Source organism: Alosa pseudoharengus, unplaced genomic scaffold, assembly GCF_046254945.1.
Source record: "Alosa pseudoharengus isolate Yale_2024_CS ecotype anadromous, Long Island Sound unplaced genomic scaffold, YU_APseudo_1.1 YU_APseudo_1.1_scf_3, whole genome shotgun sequence".
In the NCBI taxonomy this organism is placed as follows: domain Eukaryota; kingdom Metazoa; phylum Chordata; class Actinopteri; order Clupeiformes; family Clupeidae; genus Alosa; species Alosa pseudoharengus.
This window is the reverse complement of record NW_027468718.1, coordinates 10,257,083-10,275,053: the sequence shown is the minus strand read 5'-3', so window position 1 is coordinate 10,275,053 and position 17,971 is coordinate 10,257,083. Positions and strand designations below refer to the sequence as shown.

At 44.0% G+C, this 17,971-nt stretch overlaps 2 protein-coding genes across 2 annotated transcripts in view; both read left to right on the top strand.

The window, feature by feature from the left end:
* LOC143100173 (nuclear factor 7, brain-like) overlaps positions 1 to 17,971 on the top strand; it is a 67,974-nt gene that overhangs the window by 34,049 nt on the left and 15,954 nt on the right. The gene's annotated exons all lie outside the window — the stretch shown is intronic.
* Positions 1 to 17,971, top strand: part of LOC143100172 (zinc-binding protein A33-like) — a 31,274-nt gene that overhangs the window by 11,561 nt on the left and 1,742 nt on the right. The window contains exons 4-5 of the mRNA XM_076263141.1: positions 4,691 to 4,713; positions 4,799 to 4,917. Of these exons, the coding sequence (XP_076119256.1) occupies positions 4,691 to 4,713; positions 4,799 to 4,917 (142 nt within the window). The remainder of the gene's footprint in view (positions 1 to 4,690; positions 4,714 to 4,798; positions 4,918 to 17,971) is intronic.

Below are 17,971 nucleotides of genomic sequence, written 5' to 3'. Positions count from 1 at the left end.
TACAACCAAATTATGTCTGAGAAAGTAAGTCGGGCTTTTCTGTATACCAGACAGAGGTTCTTTGAGTTTGGCGACAAACCGCATAAACTTTTAGCTCGACAGCTCAGAAAAATGGAAAATGATAGGACTATACACAAAATAAAAGCCAAAGACAACACAATGCTCACAAAACCTAAAGATGTTAATAACAGGTTCCTTGAATTTTACTCTGATCTGTATACTTCCAAATCCGCCCCAAACCCTAGAATAATTAATGATTTTTTGGACAAGTGCAAACTCCCCAGATTAGACGGGAAAGATTGTGAATTGCTGAACAATGAGCTTACAGTTGTAGAGATTCAGGTAGCCATCTCCTCGCTTAAGGGCTCTAAATCTCCAGGCCCTGATGGACTCTCTGGGGAGTTGTACAAGGCGTTTAGTGAAGAATTGTCTCCTTATCTATTAAGAGTATTTGAGCACGCCCAGACAACAGGTGTTCTGCCCCCAACTCTAACTGAGGCGGTAATAACAGTAATTCATAAAAAAGGGAAAGATCCAGAGGAGGTTGGTGCGTATCGCCCTATTTCACTCCTCAATGTTGATGGGAAATTATTTGCTAAAATACTAGCTAACAGACTCAATCCCTTGCTAGAGAGACTAATTCATCCAGATCAGACAGGTTTTGTACCTAAAGGAAACTCCACCTTCAATCTTAGGCGTCTCTTTAATATTCTCTACACAAAGAGAGGATTGACCTCTGATCTTGTTATACTTGCACTTGATGCTGAAAAAGCATTTGACCAGATAGAATGGCATTACTTATTTGAAGTCCTTAGAAGATTCAATCTTGGGACAAAATTCCTGTCATTAATTAAACTCCTTTATAAAAACCCCACTGCCAGAATCCTAACCAATCGAACTTTATCTTCCCCACTTAAATTGGACAGGGGGACAAGGCAAGGATGCCCCCTTTCACCTTTAATTTGTGCCCTTGCTATTGAGCCGTTGGCTCAAAGTATTAGACTTGACCCCCAGATACATGGTTACACAACTAGAGGAACAACTAGTAAAATATCCCTGTATGCAGATGATATTCTGCTCCACATAACACGTCCACAAATCACTATACCCCTACTTCTGGACAAAATCAGTTTCTTCGGAACCTTTTCGGGCTACCGAATTAACTGGACTAAGAGTGTTTTAATGCCAGTCAGCATGAATGATCCGACACCCCTAAGCAATTTCCCCTTTAAAATCGCCTCAGAAAAATTCACTTACCTGGGGATAGAAGTAACTAAACAATATACCTCTCTCTTTCAAGAAAATTTTCTCCCTCTCATAGAAAAACTACGGTCCAAATTACTTTTCTGGAATTCTCTTCCAATCTCTCTGATAGGAAGAATCAATGCTATAAAGATGGTGTTTCTCCCTCAATTGTTATATCTTCTCCAAAATATTCCAATCTTTCTTAAGAAGTCATTTTTTAAACGTCTGGATTCTTTAATCAGTCCTTTTCTGTGGGAGCACAAAACCCCTAGAATAGGCAAGAAATATCTTTGCAAGCCTAAACATGTAGGAGGATTAGCACTCCCAAATTTCTTGTTTTACTACTGGGCCTCAGCAATTAAGACTTTCACTTTTTGTTTTAATACCACAACACATCCACCTAAATGGCTACTGATGGAACAGGAGGACTGTCATCCTTATTCAATGTCTGCAGTCCTGCTTGCCCCAACTAAAATAAGTAAATTATTATATAATAACAATCCTATTATTCACAACATGATCTGTATCTGGAAACAAATTCGATCCCATTTTAAGCTGAAACTTATTTCTCCTGCATTATCTATAGATAAGAATCCCACTTTTGCCCCTTCCAGAATGGGCGGAGGATTCTCTGTCTGGAGTCAGAAAGGTATTAAATGTGTTGGGGATTTATATATACAAGGTATTTTTGCCTCATTTTCGCAATTACAGCATAAATTTGAGTTAGGAAATAATCATTTTTTTCAGTATTTGCAAATCAGGGATTACATACGAAAACATGTGAAGGAGTTTGAGACTGAATCAAGTACATCTATAGATGATTGTCTGAAACTACCATCAAGACTACCAAAATTGATTACACACATTTATCACACTCTCTTATCATTAAGCTCTCCATCTCCCAACATGCATAGACGCAAATGGGAAAAAGAACTTGGTGAATCAATCACAAACGAGTTATGGGACAATGCCCTGGAAAAGATTAATACCTGTTCTTTCAGTGCAAGACACTGTCTTATTCAATTTAAAGTTATCTATATGCTGCACTTCTCAAAGGAAAAATTACATAACATTTATCCTGAAGTATCGCCCATGTGTGATAAATGCAACTCCTCTGTGGCAACTCATCTTCATAGTTATGCCTTGTGCCCAAAAATTTATTCTTTTTGGTGCAATGTTTTTGGCATAATGTCTGAGGTCATGGGAACAGTGATCGACCCAGATCCTGTGCTCATCATTCTTGGTGTATCTGAAACCTTCAAGACATTCTCCAAAGCACAACAGCGTTTCATTTCATACAGCCTCATAATAGCAAAAAAACTGATCCTCACATTATGGAAGAGTGTAAACTCACCAACATCCAAGATGTGGCTTGACACTCTTACTAATACACTCCATCTTGAAAGAATAAGGCACATTCTAAAAGACAGACTTCAGCATTTTGATAATACCTGGCAACCATTTACATCATTTCTTGCAAATACAAACTCAATGCAACATCCCGTCTCTTAATATGTAGTAAGCAGCACTGATATAGTTAAGAGTAGGGTCTTCAGGGGTGGGGAAGAGGGAGAAGGGTCCTAGTCAACCTAGTATGTTCTTTGTGGTACATTGTCTGTTTTGTCTGTTTTTTTGTTTGTTTTTTCTGTTTCGTTTTGTCAAAATACAATATCCTTTTACATTTTATGAACACACTTGTAAACAAAAAGAGCCTGAAATGTATTAATGAATGTATCTGTATTATAAATGCTCAATAAAATACATCAGATAAAAAAAAAAAAAAAAGAAGGTCGTGGTTGTACCGAGTTGTCCCTCTGCAGTGGGGTATACTATGAAGCTCGATTAGTGGGTTAGCGAGGTATGTTGTGCTCAAAGCCAGGGTATGCTGTGACACAAAAGTGGCTCTGCTTTAGCGTCGCTGTATCACCATGGTGTCTTATACTGCCAACCAAACCAGGTCGGAACAGGTTATGTGCTAAGTTATAGCTCAAATCGTGTAAAACTACTGCCTACTGACCAATCAGTTATCTTGAAACTAAGTTATCTCACGTGTAGGAGTGGGCGCTCCGCCTCTCCAAACATTTTGGATCTCACAGGCGCTTTAACAGTGTTGTGCGTGCAAATACACCACTATGGACGTGTATACCATACAACATCTGATGACAATCAATGTATTTGATGTTGTAGGCTAGACAGTAAAAATGACTGCAGTGTACCTAGATTACGCTATCGCTCATAAATGTGGAAGTAATCATTCTTGAATATAGGCAGTCTGTGCATCTCCACGTTTCACGATTGGCCAACATCATCCCAACACCAAGAATGCGCACAGATCTAAGCTGAAAGCTAGTTTGACAAATATATCACATAACTGCTATCGTGTTAACACTTTATAATAACTACACACAATTCATCATTTATTAAGCCTTTGTTACTTATTAGTTAATAGTTTGGTCATCATTAGTAATTTGTTGTTCATGCATAATTTATCATCAGTAAAGCATTTGTTCACACAGTTATAAGAGCCTATCCAAAAACTATGTTTGTAAGTACATGATTTATACTTAATAAATAATAAAATAACCACTTATAAATGAAATCAGTTTCCCATTATAAACCAATTGCAAACTATTACAAAATGCTTTGTTCATCATTTGTAAAGCATTGCACCTATGTTAATTCTCATAAATAAAGTATTTGTACACACATGTGACAAGGCAAAGAATACTTGCTTTCTTGGCAGTTTATTACCAGCATTTACCGAGAGCAATACACACATCTTGGAATGAGTCAGCTTATATCCAGTGGCTATACTACACAACCTGGGTGGCATCCCGTAACATAAACCCTTTCATCCCGACAACACAACAGCCGGCTAGTTTACACACATACATTACAAGTCACTCACCGGTGATTAACGCATAACATTAGGGAGCTTACCCAGTATCTTAGCCGTACATTTCTCCCATAATGCACTGCATGAAGGTAAGCATAACAGTAACACATTTCCCTGTCAGCATGTCCGAGCCACGCTGGTTTGTTCATAGTAAATAAGCCTATATCTAAAATATGTTTATGAATTGTTAATACTTAAAATTATGCAATAATATTTTGTTGATGAAGTACTATTTCCATTATTTAACAGTTGTTACATACCCATGCACTAATGATTAGTTAGGGTGAGGATACATATTTTATAAACGTGTGGGTGTATTGGTGGATTGGTAGCATTATAGACAATCTGTTGTTCTCCCTGGTTAATTTCCAAGTCTGTGTGCACTTTGGATAAAATCATCTGTTTAATAATCACTTTACTTGTTACTTTACAATCAAAAAATGAAAACCTTAAGCTTGACATGGAGGAGGGGGGCAGGATTGTACAATTTCCAAAATACCTAATTATAACAATAATGGCTGACATATTCTTTCTATTCTTATTTTCCAGAGCTACAAGAGCACAGTGGAAAGGTGAGTGATCTGCCTCCTGTCTCTCTCTTCTCTGTGGGTCTGAACCCAAACCCACAGCAGCACTGACTCCTGAATGTTATTCCAGAGCCCAGTGCACACTGCAGGATCCAGAGAGGGTATCAGGAGCTCTGATCAACATGGCAAAGCACCTGGGCAACCTGAAGTTCAGAGTCTGGGAGAAGATGCAGGAGATTATTCAGTACAGTGAGTAGCCTGCTGTTTCCACATAACCAAACACACATAAGCAATGTTAGGAATGAGGAGAGGATAGACTGCTACTGGAGTAGATGGTACAGTTACATTTGTCCAGGGGTTATTCTTCACACCTTCGTAAAAATTGTATTTTCTTTTCAAACAGTTAACACAAGCCATCACATTGATAAGCACACAATGTGTCAACTACACACTGATGGTATAAATAAAAACACATCTAGCTTTTGCTTTCTCTTTGCACAAGGTAGGCTATGTCAGATTGAGGTAATACTTTTGTCATAGTTCTGTAAACATACAGGGATCCAAACATCAAGTATTGGTGTTTATTTACACACATCAAGTCGAAACACAAAATAGTAATTTCACTGAGACAAAAAAAAATCAGTCTACATCGTGTCGTCTCCCTGGGTCCGGCCACAACATTTTGCATCACATGCAATGTCCTGTAGTCCAAGGCTCCGGGAAAAATATATTCTGGAATGCCGTATCCAGGCCTGACATGATGCCTGGTCAATATCCCCACATGCCTCCTCCATTGCCTGTAAAAGGGCTGTGCGTTGAGGGGGATGACGGTCATAGACCTTCCAGCGCCAGGCAGAGAAGAACTCTTCAATTGGATTCAAGAATGGAGAGTATGGGGGGAGGTTGAGTACAGTGAAGAGTGGGTGTTCTGTAAACCAGTTGCGGACCAAAGCTGCCCTATGGAAACTAACATTGTCTCATATGATGACGTATCTGGTCTGCTCTGGTCTCTGAACATTAGTGAGCATGTCATGTAAGGTGTCCAGGAATGTAATGTGTGCAGTGTTATATGGGCCTAGGGTTGCATGATGTAAACAACACCATTTTGACTTATAGCTGCACACATAGTTATGTTATGTAGTTATGTTACCACCACGTTGTCCTGGGACTTTGATTAGGCTAACAACCTCTGGCATTTTTGAGTAAAAGTTGGTAAACAGACTATTCTAGGGGTATTTTTTCTGCTGAATCCATTTTTGCTGTTTGCTAAGATACTTTTATGTGACAATGATAAGTGCATTATTTGTCATTGTAGTCATGAAAATATCTGTTTTATCCTTATATTTCAAATGGACAAACAGAATATCTAAAATATGAGAGTCATGTTTGGAGTCAGGGTTAGGTCTGAGGTGTGGGTGGGTGTTTGCAGGAAGCCTGGGGCCCAGGGCAGCTCTGCAGGGCAAGACTAAATTTTGTTGATTTCTCTTCGGCTTTTAATTGTATACAACCTCATATTTTAGCAGATAGGCTTACAAAGATAGGCTTCACAACATTAATTTAGGGCTAATAGCATGGCTGGTTGACTTTTTAACTTTCAGATCTCAAAGGGTGAAAGTTAATAACGTTTTCTCTGATGCCCTATTATCTTCCACTGGATCACCCCAGGGTTGTGTCCTCTCTCCACTTCTGTTTGTTTTATATACTAATGAATGTCAGTCTCACCATGAGGGCAGGCATGCGCTGAAATTTGCAGACGACGCTGTCATTGTCTCTTTACTTAAGGACAATGACATTGACCATGGGCCAGTGGTGAGTGATGTCAGCACATGGTGCAATGACTCCTTTTTAAACATAAATGTGACAAAGACAAAGGAAATGATAATTGATTTTAGGAAACAGCGCCCCCCTCTTCCCCCTGCAGTCATAACTGGGCAGTCTGTTGAAAGGGTTGAGGAGTACAAATACTTAGGGATAAAAATGGACAGTGAATTAAATGTTGAGTCACAATGCGACACGGTATGTTCCAAAGCCCACCAGCGTATGCACTTTTTTAGGAAACTGAGGAACTTTAACATTGATCCTACTTTTATGAGGATGTTCTACACCTGTTTTATTGAGTCTGTTTTAACCTTTTCTTTTATTAGCTGGCCATTGTCTATGAAGAACAAAAACAGACTGGAGAGCATTGTTAAAGTATGTAGTAAGATTGCTGGCACTAATTTTACTGTTCAGTAAACAGTTATCGTGTGCACATCCCACATCTGGCAGGTGCAGGACAAAAGACAAACTTACTCAATTGAAAAAATATAATGTCTGCAACACTGCTTTTGACTCCCATATATTTAATGCACAACAGGCAACGTTTCGACCCTGCTGGGTCTTCTTCAGGCCTGAGTCAAAAGCAGTGTTGCGGACATTATATTTTTTCAATTGACTAATTTTACTGACCTCCACCATATCTTTGACACCAGAACGACCAGGAAAGCTTATTCGGTTGTTGCGGACCCCAGCCACCCCCTGTTTGGGGAGTTTAGACTCCTCCCCTCAGGGCGGAGGTATACAATGCCAAGATGTAGGACAACAAGGTTTAAGAATTCATTTGTCCCCACTGCCATTTCCCTGATTAACAAATAGTTTTTAAACTACTATTTATACTTATATTTAAGATAGCCTTGTTTATTTATTTGTCTCTGTATGTGTCTTAAATGTTACTTGTCTCTGTATGTGTCTTACATGTTTTGATGTGTATGTCTTGTAGGATGTCGTACGGCATATTTGTACTGCTGGCTGTTAAAACCAATTGCCCCTCGGGGACATTAAAGTTTCCTGGGCCTATGCTGGAGTCAATGTGAGGGTTAGGGTGGGGACAGTGGTGAGGGTGGGTGTCCGCATGCTGCCCAGGGCCTAGCAGAGCTCTACAGGGCAGCCCTGGGTCAGAATACAGCCTGGGCCTAGTCAGTGTTAGGCTTGGGGTGTGTTTGTGTCTGTCTGTGTGTGTCTGTGCACACGTGTGTGACTAGTGCTAGTATATCTGATAAAGGAGAGGTAGTGTGTGTGTGTGTGTGTGTTTCTGTGTGTGTGACCAGTGCTAATATATCTGATAACAGAGAGGTAGTGTGTGTGTATGTGTGTGTGTATGTGTGTATGTGTATGTGTCAGAGTTTCCACTAGAAAAAAATGGTCCCGGTCAAAGTGACCGGCAGAGGTTTCATTTTCCGGACATTTTGATGATATGCCGGTCAAATATCCTATTATCGCTTCTTAATTAGTATAAGTATAAGTATAGTATAAGTATATATACTCTTTTGATCCCGTGAGGGAAATTTGGTCTCTGCATTTATCACAATCTGTGAATTAGTGAAACACACTCAGCACACAGTGAACACACAGTGAGATGAAGCACACACTAATCCCGGCGCAGTGAGCTGCCTGCAACAACAGCGGAGCTCGGGGAGCAGTGAGGGGTTAGATGCCTTGCTCAAGGGGCACTTCAGCCGCGCCTACTGGTCAGGGTTCGAACCGGCAACCCTCCGGTTACAAGTCCGAAGTGCTAACCAGTAGGCCACGGCTGCCCAAGTCAGATCTAGTCAGTAGCCTATCTATGTTTTCATGGACAGCAAGAATCCGCTTCGTTCGTTGTTTTAAATGGGCTACGTTGTTTGTTGCTGCTACCTTTATCTCCAGTGGTTCAACTGTTTCACTTGCGCAGATATGCACACACAAGAATGAGCGCTCACACCACTACCCCCTAATATATCTGTTTATTTGATAGGCCTAACTATAAATTAAGAAATATATCCTATTCTGGGTAATGTTTAGTTTCTTTTTCGGTCCGCGGTTGATACCATTGATTGTGCCCGCAAGTTATCCGCGGACCAACTATCTCCTCGTCGAGGAGGCCCTAACCCTGCAGATCATAGACAGAGAATATGCTTTTGGTAGGCCTACAGAACACAGTTGCATGTCTAGTGTACCATGGGTGTACAGTCTACACGGAGAATGACAGTCTTGGTGCGGCCGCACCCCCCGCAACTCCACTTCCAACGTCACTGATTCCGACAGATGGGCCTACGCCCGACACTTCTGTTTTTTATCTGGTGGTGGAGCTGACCTGGCCAGGCTGAGACGTTACTAATTTATCATCATCCATCGCGTCTGACCTCTGAAAAAACTTTTAAGGCTAGTCTGCCTGGGCCTGGCCATGTTTGAACCATCTCACTCATTTGTTCGTTGTTTAACATGGACGTTTTAAGCGTGCGCTTCCTATTTGAAATGCAGCATAGGCTATGCGTGTTGTTTAATAACTTTCAAACGGTAGATCCTGTTCATTTAAAACATAGCCAGAGGACGTATTATTGCTTTAGTATAGGCCTACATTTTAGGCTTATTCTCAAATTCAGATTGTGTGGGATTGTTAATTGATGGGATTATTAGCCAATTTCAATTGAACAATTTGACCGGAGAGATTTAATTTTGTCGGACATTTCATTTTTTTCCTGCCAATGTCCGGCAATTGCCCAACCACGGAAACCCTGGTGTGTGTGTGTGTGTGTGTGTGTGTGTGTGACCAGTGCTAATATATCTAATGTAGTGTGTGTGTGTTTGTGTGTGTGTGTGTGTGTATGTGTGTGTGTGTGTGTGTGTGTGTGTGTGTGTGTGTGTCTGTGAGAGAGAGACCAGTGTTAGTATATCTGATCAGAGGGAGGTAGTGTGTGTGTGTGTGTGTGTGCAGGGGCGTAGCCAGGATTATTTTATAGGGGGGGCCAGTTGGGTCCAGACTTTTTATTGGGGTGGCACTTGGGAATCAAAACTACTATTTAAAAACTACTCAAAAAGTTTTGAAGATTAGGATAGCCTATTTTAATAATGGTAATAAATTGTGTAAAGCCAACACTGATACACAGGTCAGTTTGTTGTCAACTCCAAATCATTTTCCATAAGCCAATGCTATAAAAAAAGTACATTATGATAATGATATGATATGATTCAAATGATGTTAAAGAACAATAATAAATACTACAAATATTGAATTCAGATATTTAATCTTATACTGATGGCCAAACTATATTTCTTTCTGATATCCACTCTAAGTACTTGGCTGTTTTGATTGATCCTAGTAAGTTTATCTGTAGGAGCCACCGTGGGGCATCTGATTAAAATGCAGACATGATGTACAGTTCCAGAGTATTTATTGAAACTTGTGGAATTTACAGTGGAGAGGTTATTGTCTTATGGAGCTTCACAATTGTGCTTGGGATTGTAGATGACAGTAGTTCTGACATTAAATTTGTGGTTGTGGTTTCTACAAGTAAAACAAATGCAACAGTGCCTCTTAGAAACGTATGCATGGTGACAATATTAATAGCTAAGCATGGCTAATCATACACTGACCCACATGGAGAATAGCTTAACAGACACTACTACATGAAATTACCAAATATCCACTTAAATCTAGACATACACGTTATTACACTGATATATTAAACCGTTATAGACACCAAATTATCAAATTAGAAACATAATCTCAGTCTTACACGGCAGGAAAAGTTACTAATTATAAGTTAACTTAACCGCGGTAGCGCGGTACACGTGGTGCACGCTATAAACGCAAACGTCGGTAAGTATGCGGTTATTAACAATGACATTCTACAAACGAACATTAAACAAGTCCTGCACAAACAAGAAATGCCAACACTTACGGTTTCTGAACACACAAACGGCATAAACAGTCCACAGAACAGAAGGGGTTCCTTTCAAATCTCTGCCTCCCCATCCACTGGTCTGTGCATGCAACCCTCTGACTCGCACTCCAATTAACTGCACAAGTGTAGCCACAAGGGTTGCACGCACAGGACGCATCGATGGCCAGCAGGAGGCTACCTGGTCATGTGAACAGTGTCTAGTCCTTCACAACAGCCGCCCCCAAACTGGTCACCGGTCCAGTTTGTCCTCATCTCAAGGACGGGACGGGACGGGAGTCCAGGTCTGGGACGGTAGGCAGTGGGATGAGTCGGGCCACCGGCCTGATGTAGTGCCTGTCATTGACGTTGACTTCTGCTGTCCGGATGCGGCCATCGGTTCCGGGAAGTACCTTGGTGATCCGGCCCACAGGCCAGAGGGCTCTGGGCAGCAGGGGGTCTACCACCATGACGATGTCTCCAGGCTGATGAGCTGGCGTGTCCTTATGCCACTTAGCCCGGGTCTGGAGTGTTGGGAGGTAGTGGCGAATGAAATGAGCCCAGAACTGATCAGCAAGGATTTGAGAGTGCTTCCATCTTTTCCTGCTTAAGAGCTCTGACTCTTCATAAACAGCTTGGGGCAGGGACGGGTCTAGCCGCCCCATCAGCAACAAGTTTGGGGTTACAGGGTCTGCGTCCGCTACATCACTGGACACATATCCAAGTGGTTTGGAATTTAAGATTCCCTCCACCTCGATCAAGACAGTGCGCAATACCTCTTCTGGTATAGCGTGTGGTTGCACAGTGGCGTACAGGGCAGCTTTAACTGATCTTATTTCTCTCTCCCAAATGCCACCGAAGTGAGGTGCACTGGGGGGGTTGAACTTGAAGCTGATCTGGTGCTGTGACAACTGCTCTTTCAGGTCAGGATGCAAGGCTTGGAAGGCCTCACGAAGCTCTCGATCTCCGCCCTTGAAATTTGTGCCCTGATCTGATAGGATTTCTGATGGCTTCCCTCTTCTGGCGATGAATCGACGTAAGGCCATCAGAAACGCGTCAGAGTCCAGACTTGTAAGAACATCAATGTGGACTGCCTTTGTTGTCAAACACTTAAACAGTATTCCCCACCTTTTCTCAGAGCGCCGTCCAACTTTGATGGTGAACGGCCCGAAACAGTCAACTCCTGTGGAGTAAAAGGGGGGCTTAAACAAGCGCAGTCTGGCTTCAGGGAGGTCTGACATGAGGGGGACTTTGGGCTGAGCTCTCCACCGCTTGCATTCTGGACAGAACTGTTGATGTCGTTTAACAGCCTCGCGGCCATGTAATATCCAGAATCTCCTCCTAAGCTCGGCAAAGAGGCGCTCTGTGCCAGGGTGCCTTAGGTCTTCATCCACGTCATGCACTACAAGTCTTGTGATCTTATGTGCTGGATCTAGCACCACTGGATGGACCGTTTCTGGTTCCAGGTCTTGGCTGCGGCGAAGACGGCCTCCAACTCTTATCAGTCCAGTAGCCTGGTCCAACTCTGGAGCAAGTGTGAGCAACCTATTGGTAGATGTCAAGGGTTTACCAGCAGATAGGAGGGCGTACTCTTCTCCAAAGCTGTCCTGCTGCGCTCGTTGGAGCATTTCCATCTCTATTGCCCTATAGTCCTCTGCTGTTGGACTGTGACCTGCGGCCGCCCCATGGCGAGAAAGTGCAACCGCATGGACCAGATCTCGGAATGATGAGAACTGCTCTAGGTCAGGGAGGGCTGGAGGCGCAGTAGTGGTGACCAGGCTACAGAACATCGTTTTCCGTGTCTCTGCTTCGTCGTCTGCTACAGCCACTGAAGGCTTTGTGGGCCAATACTCAGGTGACTGCAACAGGAATGGTGGTCCATCCTTCCATCGGCCATCCTCCGCTATTTCCATCAAGGTCTTGCCTCGAGTGATGTCATCTGCAGGGTTGTTACTGGTATCGACATAGCGCCAAGAGCATTCACTCGTCAGTTCTTGGATCTCAGCCACTCTTGTGCCAACGAACACTTTAAACCTGCATGACTCCGACTGGATCCAGGTCAGGACAGTTGTGGAGTCTGACCAGAGGTTGACATCATGGAGAGGCAAGGTGAGCTCCCTTCGGAGCAGAGTGGCTACTTGGGCTCCTGTCAACGCTGCGCAAAGTTCCAAGCGTGGCATGGACTGTTGCTTCTTAGGAGCCACTCTGGAACGTGCTGTGAGGAATGACGTCTCCACATGTCCATCTCGACCCTCAGTGCATAGGTAAGCAACAGCGCCATAAGCACGCTCGGAGGCATCACAGAAGATGTGAACTGTTCTGGTGCAAGCCTCTCTGTCCATCTGAGGGCTCACATAGCAGCGTGGCAGGGATATCTGAGGCAGTCGCTGTAACTCTTCCTGCCACTCTGTCCACATCAGCAGGGCGTCTTCAGGCAACGCTGGGTCATCCCAGTCCCTTGCTTTGCTCCACAGGCACTGGACTAAGACTTTAGCCCTTGTGGTGAAGGGAATGATGAATCCCAGCGGGTCGTAGAGGCTAGCTAGCACCCGATAGATGTTTCTCATCGTTGGTACTTCATGGCCAAGCAGACGACATTTATAGCCGAGGGTGTCAGAGTGGCAGAACCACCGTAGGCCTAGTGCTAGCTCCTGAGGATCAGTCTGGGTGGCGTTCAACCACAACTCGTTGCTTTCTGACCTTAGGTCCTTGGGAAGGTGGCCGATGGTCTCAGGAGTGTTGCTTGCCCACTGGCGCAGCTGAAATCCTCCCTCTGCCAGGAGGGACTGCAGTTTGTCCACCAGTGACTTTGCTTCATCCACATTTTGCACGCTTCGGAGGCAGTTGTCCACGTAGAAACATCTTTCCACAGCTACACGGACGTTTTCCTCAGGCTGGCTGTGGTCGCTCACATGTTTCAGCAGTGCAAATGTGGCGCAGCACGGGCTACATGTAGTCCCAAATGGAAGAACCTGCCATTCGTATATGCTGAGGGGGGTGTCCTTCTGCAAGTCCATCCACAGGAACCGGAGTAGTGCTTTGTCTTGGGGCAGCAACCTCACCTGGTGGAACATTCCCTTTATATCACTACTGATAGCGATGGAATGCTCGCGAAATCTCAGGAGCACACCGAGCAGGCTGGAAGTCAAGGTTGGGCCAGGGAGAAGCAGGTCATTCAGATTGGCTCCATTATGAGCAAAGGAGCAATTGAACACGATACGGTTCTTCCCATTGTGATCTACCATATGGTGAGGGATGAACCATGACTCACCATCACTGCTCACCTCTTCTTCCTTGACTTCCTTGACTTTCACAATGTACCCTGTTTCCAGATGCCTCCCTTTACACTTCTTACAGGTGGTCTTGAGGCGACACTGCGAAGCTTGATGGGCACGCCCACATCGCCAGCACTTTCTGTTTGCCGTTATCCAACTCCTCTTCTGTTCAGTGGTCAGCTGGCTGAAGTTGGAGCACTGACTCAGGTAATGCTGATCATTGGAACAGTAAGAGCAGTAGGCCTGTCGCTCACCTTGCTTGCTGCTGGGTGCCGGGGGTTTCTCACTTACAGCTGTGCTGACTTGCTCGGCCCCATGGAGAACACTGGTGGCACGGTTGGACTTTGGCTCCCTTCGTTTCTCCTTCTTGGAGTCGTCAGCAGCCCCAATCACGCTGAGTGTTTCAAACACAGTCTCCTGCATTTTCAGCTCGAAATCTAACCACTCAGCAAAATGGTGCAGGGTGGGGATGCGGATGTTCTTAGGGTACAGGTAACGCTTGAATTGCGCTCTCAGGTCTTGTGGCAGCTTCAGCAGCAATCTCGTCACGTGAGACCCACATTGCATCTTGATCTGACCACTCTCACCTAATTGGTCAAGCATCCCATGTAAAGCCCTGACGCGAAGTGCAAACCTCTTGAACGCACCAGTGTCATTAGCGCGGATATTGGCAGCATCCATCATTTCAGCGATATGTCGCAGGGCTAATTGGTGAGGCTGTCCATAGTGGTCAGTGAGGGATGCCATTGTCTGAATATGGCCTCTTGGAGTTGGTATAAGAATCTGCAATAAGCAGAGCTTCTTCAAATTTCAAATGATCCACTAATATTTGATATTTAAATCGCTCTGTTGCATCATCAGGCAATAGATTATCCAGTGCTGTCTTGAGCCTATTGAACTCTCTGGGGTCAGGTTTCGTGAAATGGGGGATCTTAGGTCCGCGGTACACCCGCTCTTGCTGGTAATCTCTGGGGTGTTGGGCTTGACCTGAAGGCATAGGCCGTCCTCTGTGTGATGGCGCATTACTGACTGAATCCCATTCAGAACCTGGGTCTGGCTCACAGTACTCTGGCGTGACAGATCGTCGGTGCTGTGATGGCATTCCCATCCTCTGCATGTGCTCTGTGAGCTCATCTACCACATTACTGTAATTCCTTGAGGGGTGCTTGGGCTGAGCAGGCCCAACAACTGGATGTGGTGGCGGAGGGGGAAAGTATGGCCCCTCTTTCATAGCACCATAGGGCCCAGCAGGAGGCTGTGATGGTGGTAAGAGAGGCACCTCTGTCTTCTCCTCTTTAAGCTCACCATCTTGTGCACCGTTGTACTGCGCCTGTAATGGTGGTGGAGGTGGTAATGTTAAGCTTATATTTCTTAGGAATGGTTGAGGGGGAGCAGAGTGGTCCACAGCAGGTGGGGGAGGAGGAGGAGGCAGTGTTTCGGGTTCTGAAGCTCTGGTGTTTATTTGTCGCTGCATCTGAATGACTGTGTAATGTAGCTTCTGATTATCCTCTTGCAACTGTCTAAGCACATCCAATATTGTAGATGTAGCCTCTGGGGCTGCTGCAGCAGGGTAGGCTGGAGTGCTCTGGTACAGTGGTCTGAATAGCCCAGGCCGGTTTGGGCTTCTTGAGGCGGCACCGGCATAATCAGACTGCTGTGTGGGTAAGTAGAGAGCAAGAGGGTCCATCTCGGCTGCCCTCTCCGCGCCTCTGTCTTGGACTCCAGCTACTCGGGGGGATGATGGAGGATACTGACCATAATTTGGATACTCAACATCATAGTCGTTGAGCCACGCTGGTGGCCTCCTCTCACGCCTTGGCCTAACATCTGCTGGATGGCTGGGTTGATCAGTGTACATCATGGACTAATTTACACGGCAACTTCTCTTCCCGGGTTTCGGCACCATTTGTTTTGATTGATCCTAGTAAGTTTATCTGTAGGAGCCACCGTGGGGCATCTGATTAAAATGCAGACATGATGTACAGTTCCAGAGTATTTATTGAAACTTGTGGAATTTACAGTGGAGAGGTTATTGTCTTATGGAGCTTCACAATTGTGCTTGGGATTGTAGATGACAGTAGTTCTGACATTAAATTTGTGGTTGTGGTTTCTACAAGTAAAACAAATGCAACAGTGCCTCTTAGAAACGTATGCATGGTGACAATATTAATAGCTAAGCATGGCTAATCATACACTGACCCACATGGAGAATAGCTTAACAGACACTACTACATGAAATTACCAAATATCCACTTAAATCTAGACATACACGTTATTACACTGATATATTAAACCGTTATAGACACCAAATTATCAAATTAGAAACATAATCTCAGTCTTACACGGCAGGAAAAGTTACTAATTATAAGTTAACTTAACCGCGGTAGCGCGGTACACGTGGTGCACGCTATAAACGCAAACGTCGGTAAGTATGCGGTTATTAACAATGACATTCTACAAACGAACATTAAACAAGTCCTGCACAAACAAGAAATGCCAACACTTACGGTTTCTGAACACACAAACGGCATAAACAGTCCACAGAACAGAAGGGGTTCCTTTCAAATCTCTGCCTCCCCATTCACTGGTCTGTGCATGCAACCCTCTGACTCGCACTCCAATTAACTGCACAAGTGTAGCCACAAGGGTTGCACGCACAGGACGCATCGATGGCCAGCAGGAGGCTACCTGGTCATGTGAACAGTGTCTAGTCCTTCACAACATTGGCTGTAAGTAACATGGATCTGAATTAAGAAATTTACCCTTAGAACCCTAGACTGAAATAAACGCCATTTTTATGTAGTAATGAAAAATGCCCTTTCTGCGCTCCATATCTGTGACACGAACTGATCTGACCTGACCGAACCCGAGTTTGCGTGTTCTGTGTGTACACTCATGATGATTCTAAAACAACTTTTTACTGCATTGTCATGAACAAAGTGAAGGCAAAAAGGTGTTTGTTTGTCGAATAAATTGGGATGCAATGTGAGTCTCGAATTGGATGCCATGCAGGAATTTGCTGGGATCTCAAAACCGCATTATGAACATACTTTGCCATAGAGAAACACATGATAGCTGGATTATGAACATGCCTGGCCACTACAACACACAAAAACGTGGGGTAAGTGGAGCTATATGAAGTTATTATTTTGATGTCATTTCGTCTGTTTTATAACCCAGAAGGATGTACTTGGTATCAAATGATAGCTCTGTATCTCCTCTTTCATCTGACATGCGTGGCATATCTATCCGATCACGGGTTCGTGAATAGGGCCTAATTCAAACGATAGTTGGTTTTTGTACATGATGTTATTTTGCAGTCACGTTGTCTGTTTTTATAGCCCAGAAGCATCGATATACTTGGTACCAATATATAGCCCTGTCTCCTCTTTCTTCTGATATGCTTGCCATATCTATGCGATCACGGGTTCGCGAGTAATTCAAACGAGAGTAGCCTAATGGGTGCGCAGGTATAATCAATTTGATTTAATTTCATGATTTTTTTTTTGTTTTCATACTTGATCGCACAGGCAAGAGTTTAGTCTCGTTGGAAAGCCCCACTTCTGCTCTGTCACGCAATTAAAGTTTCATCTCGCTGCGATGAACAGTTCTGGGGCAATGTAACAAAGAACTCAGGCAAAGCAGCCTCTGCCTGACCAGCTATGGCAAGAACAACACGCAGTCAGCAAATTATGTTTTTTATATAAAGTAGCCTAGCCTAGGCCCCATTAGCCTACTTTTATTGGAGCAATATGTGCCTAATATGCTTGCATTTCACCCGAATTTTATCGAAATATTTTTGTAACAGCGTTACCGCAGGCATCCGATTATTTCTGATCAGCCCCACACGTCAATGTCAGAGCCTACCTAAGGACAGCCCAACGCAGCTCACTTGGCTATGATTCGTGACACATTCTAACATCTTATTAGCATTAATGTTCCAACTCATCATCAACTCATGTTGTTACTGCATGAGGTTAAGTAGTAGTCAGTGTTTTTAACAGATGACTTGAATTGTCCCGCTGCTGCTGCTGCACTAGGCCTAGCCTATCACGATTTGATCACAACCGTGGGCTACACTAGAGTGCAGTAATTGGTTCAGTCCCTGCTTTGCAAAGTGTTGGCAAAGTGCCGTCGAAAACGGCAGCAATTATTTTTTTCTTTTTTACTTTTCACTGAACAGAGCTGGGGGGGCCAGCAGGGTGGCCAAGCTTTGACCAGTGGTGGCCGTGGCCCCCCCTGGCCACCACGTAGCTCCGCCCCTGTGTGTGTGTGAGAGAGAGAGGCCAGTGTTAGTATATCTGATCAGAGAGAGGTAGTGTGTGTGTGTGTGTGTGTGTGTGTGTGTGT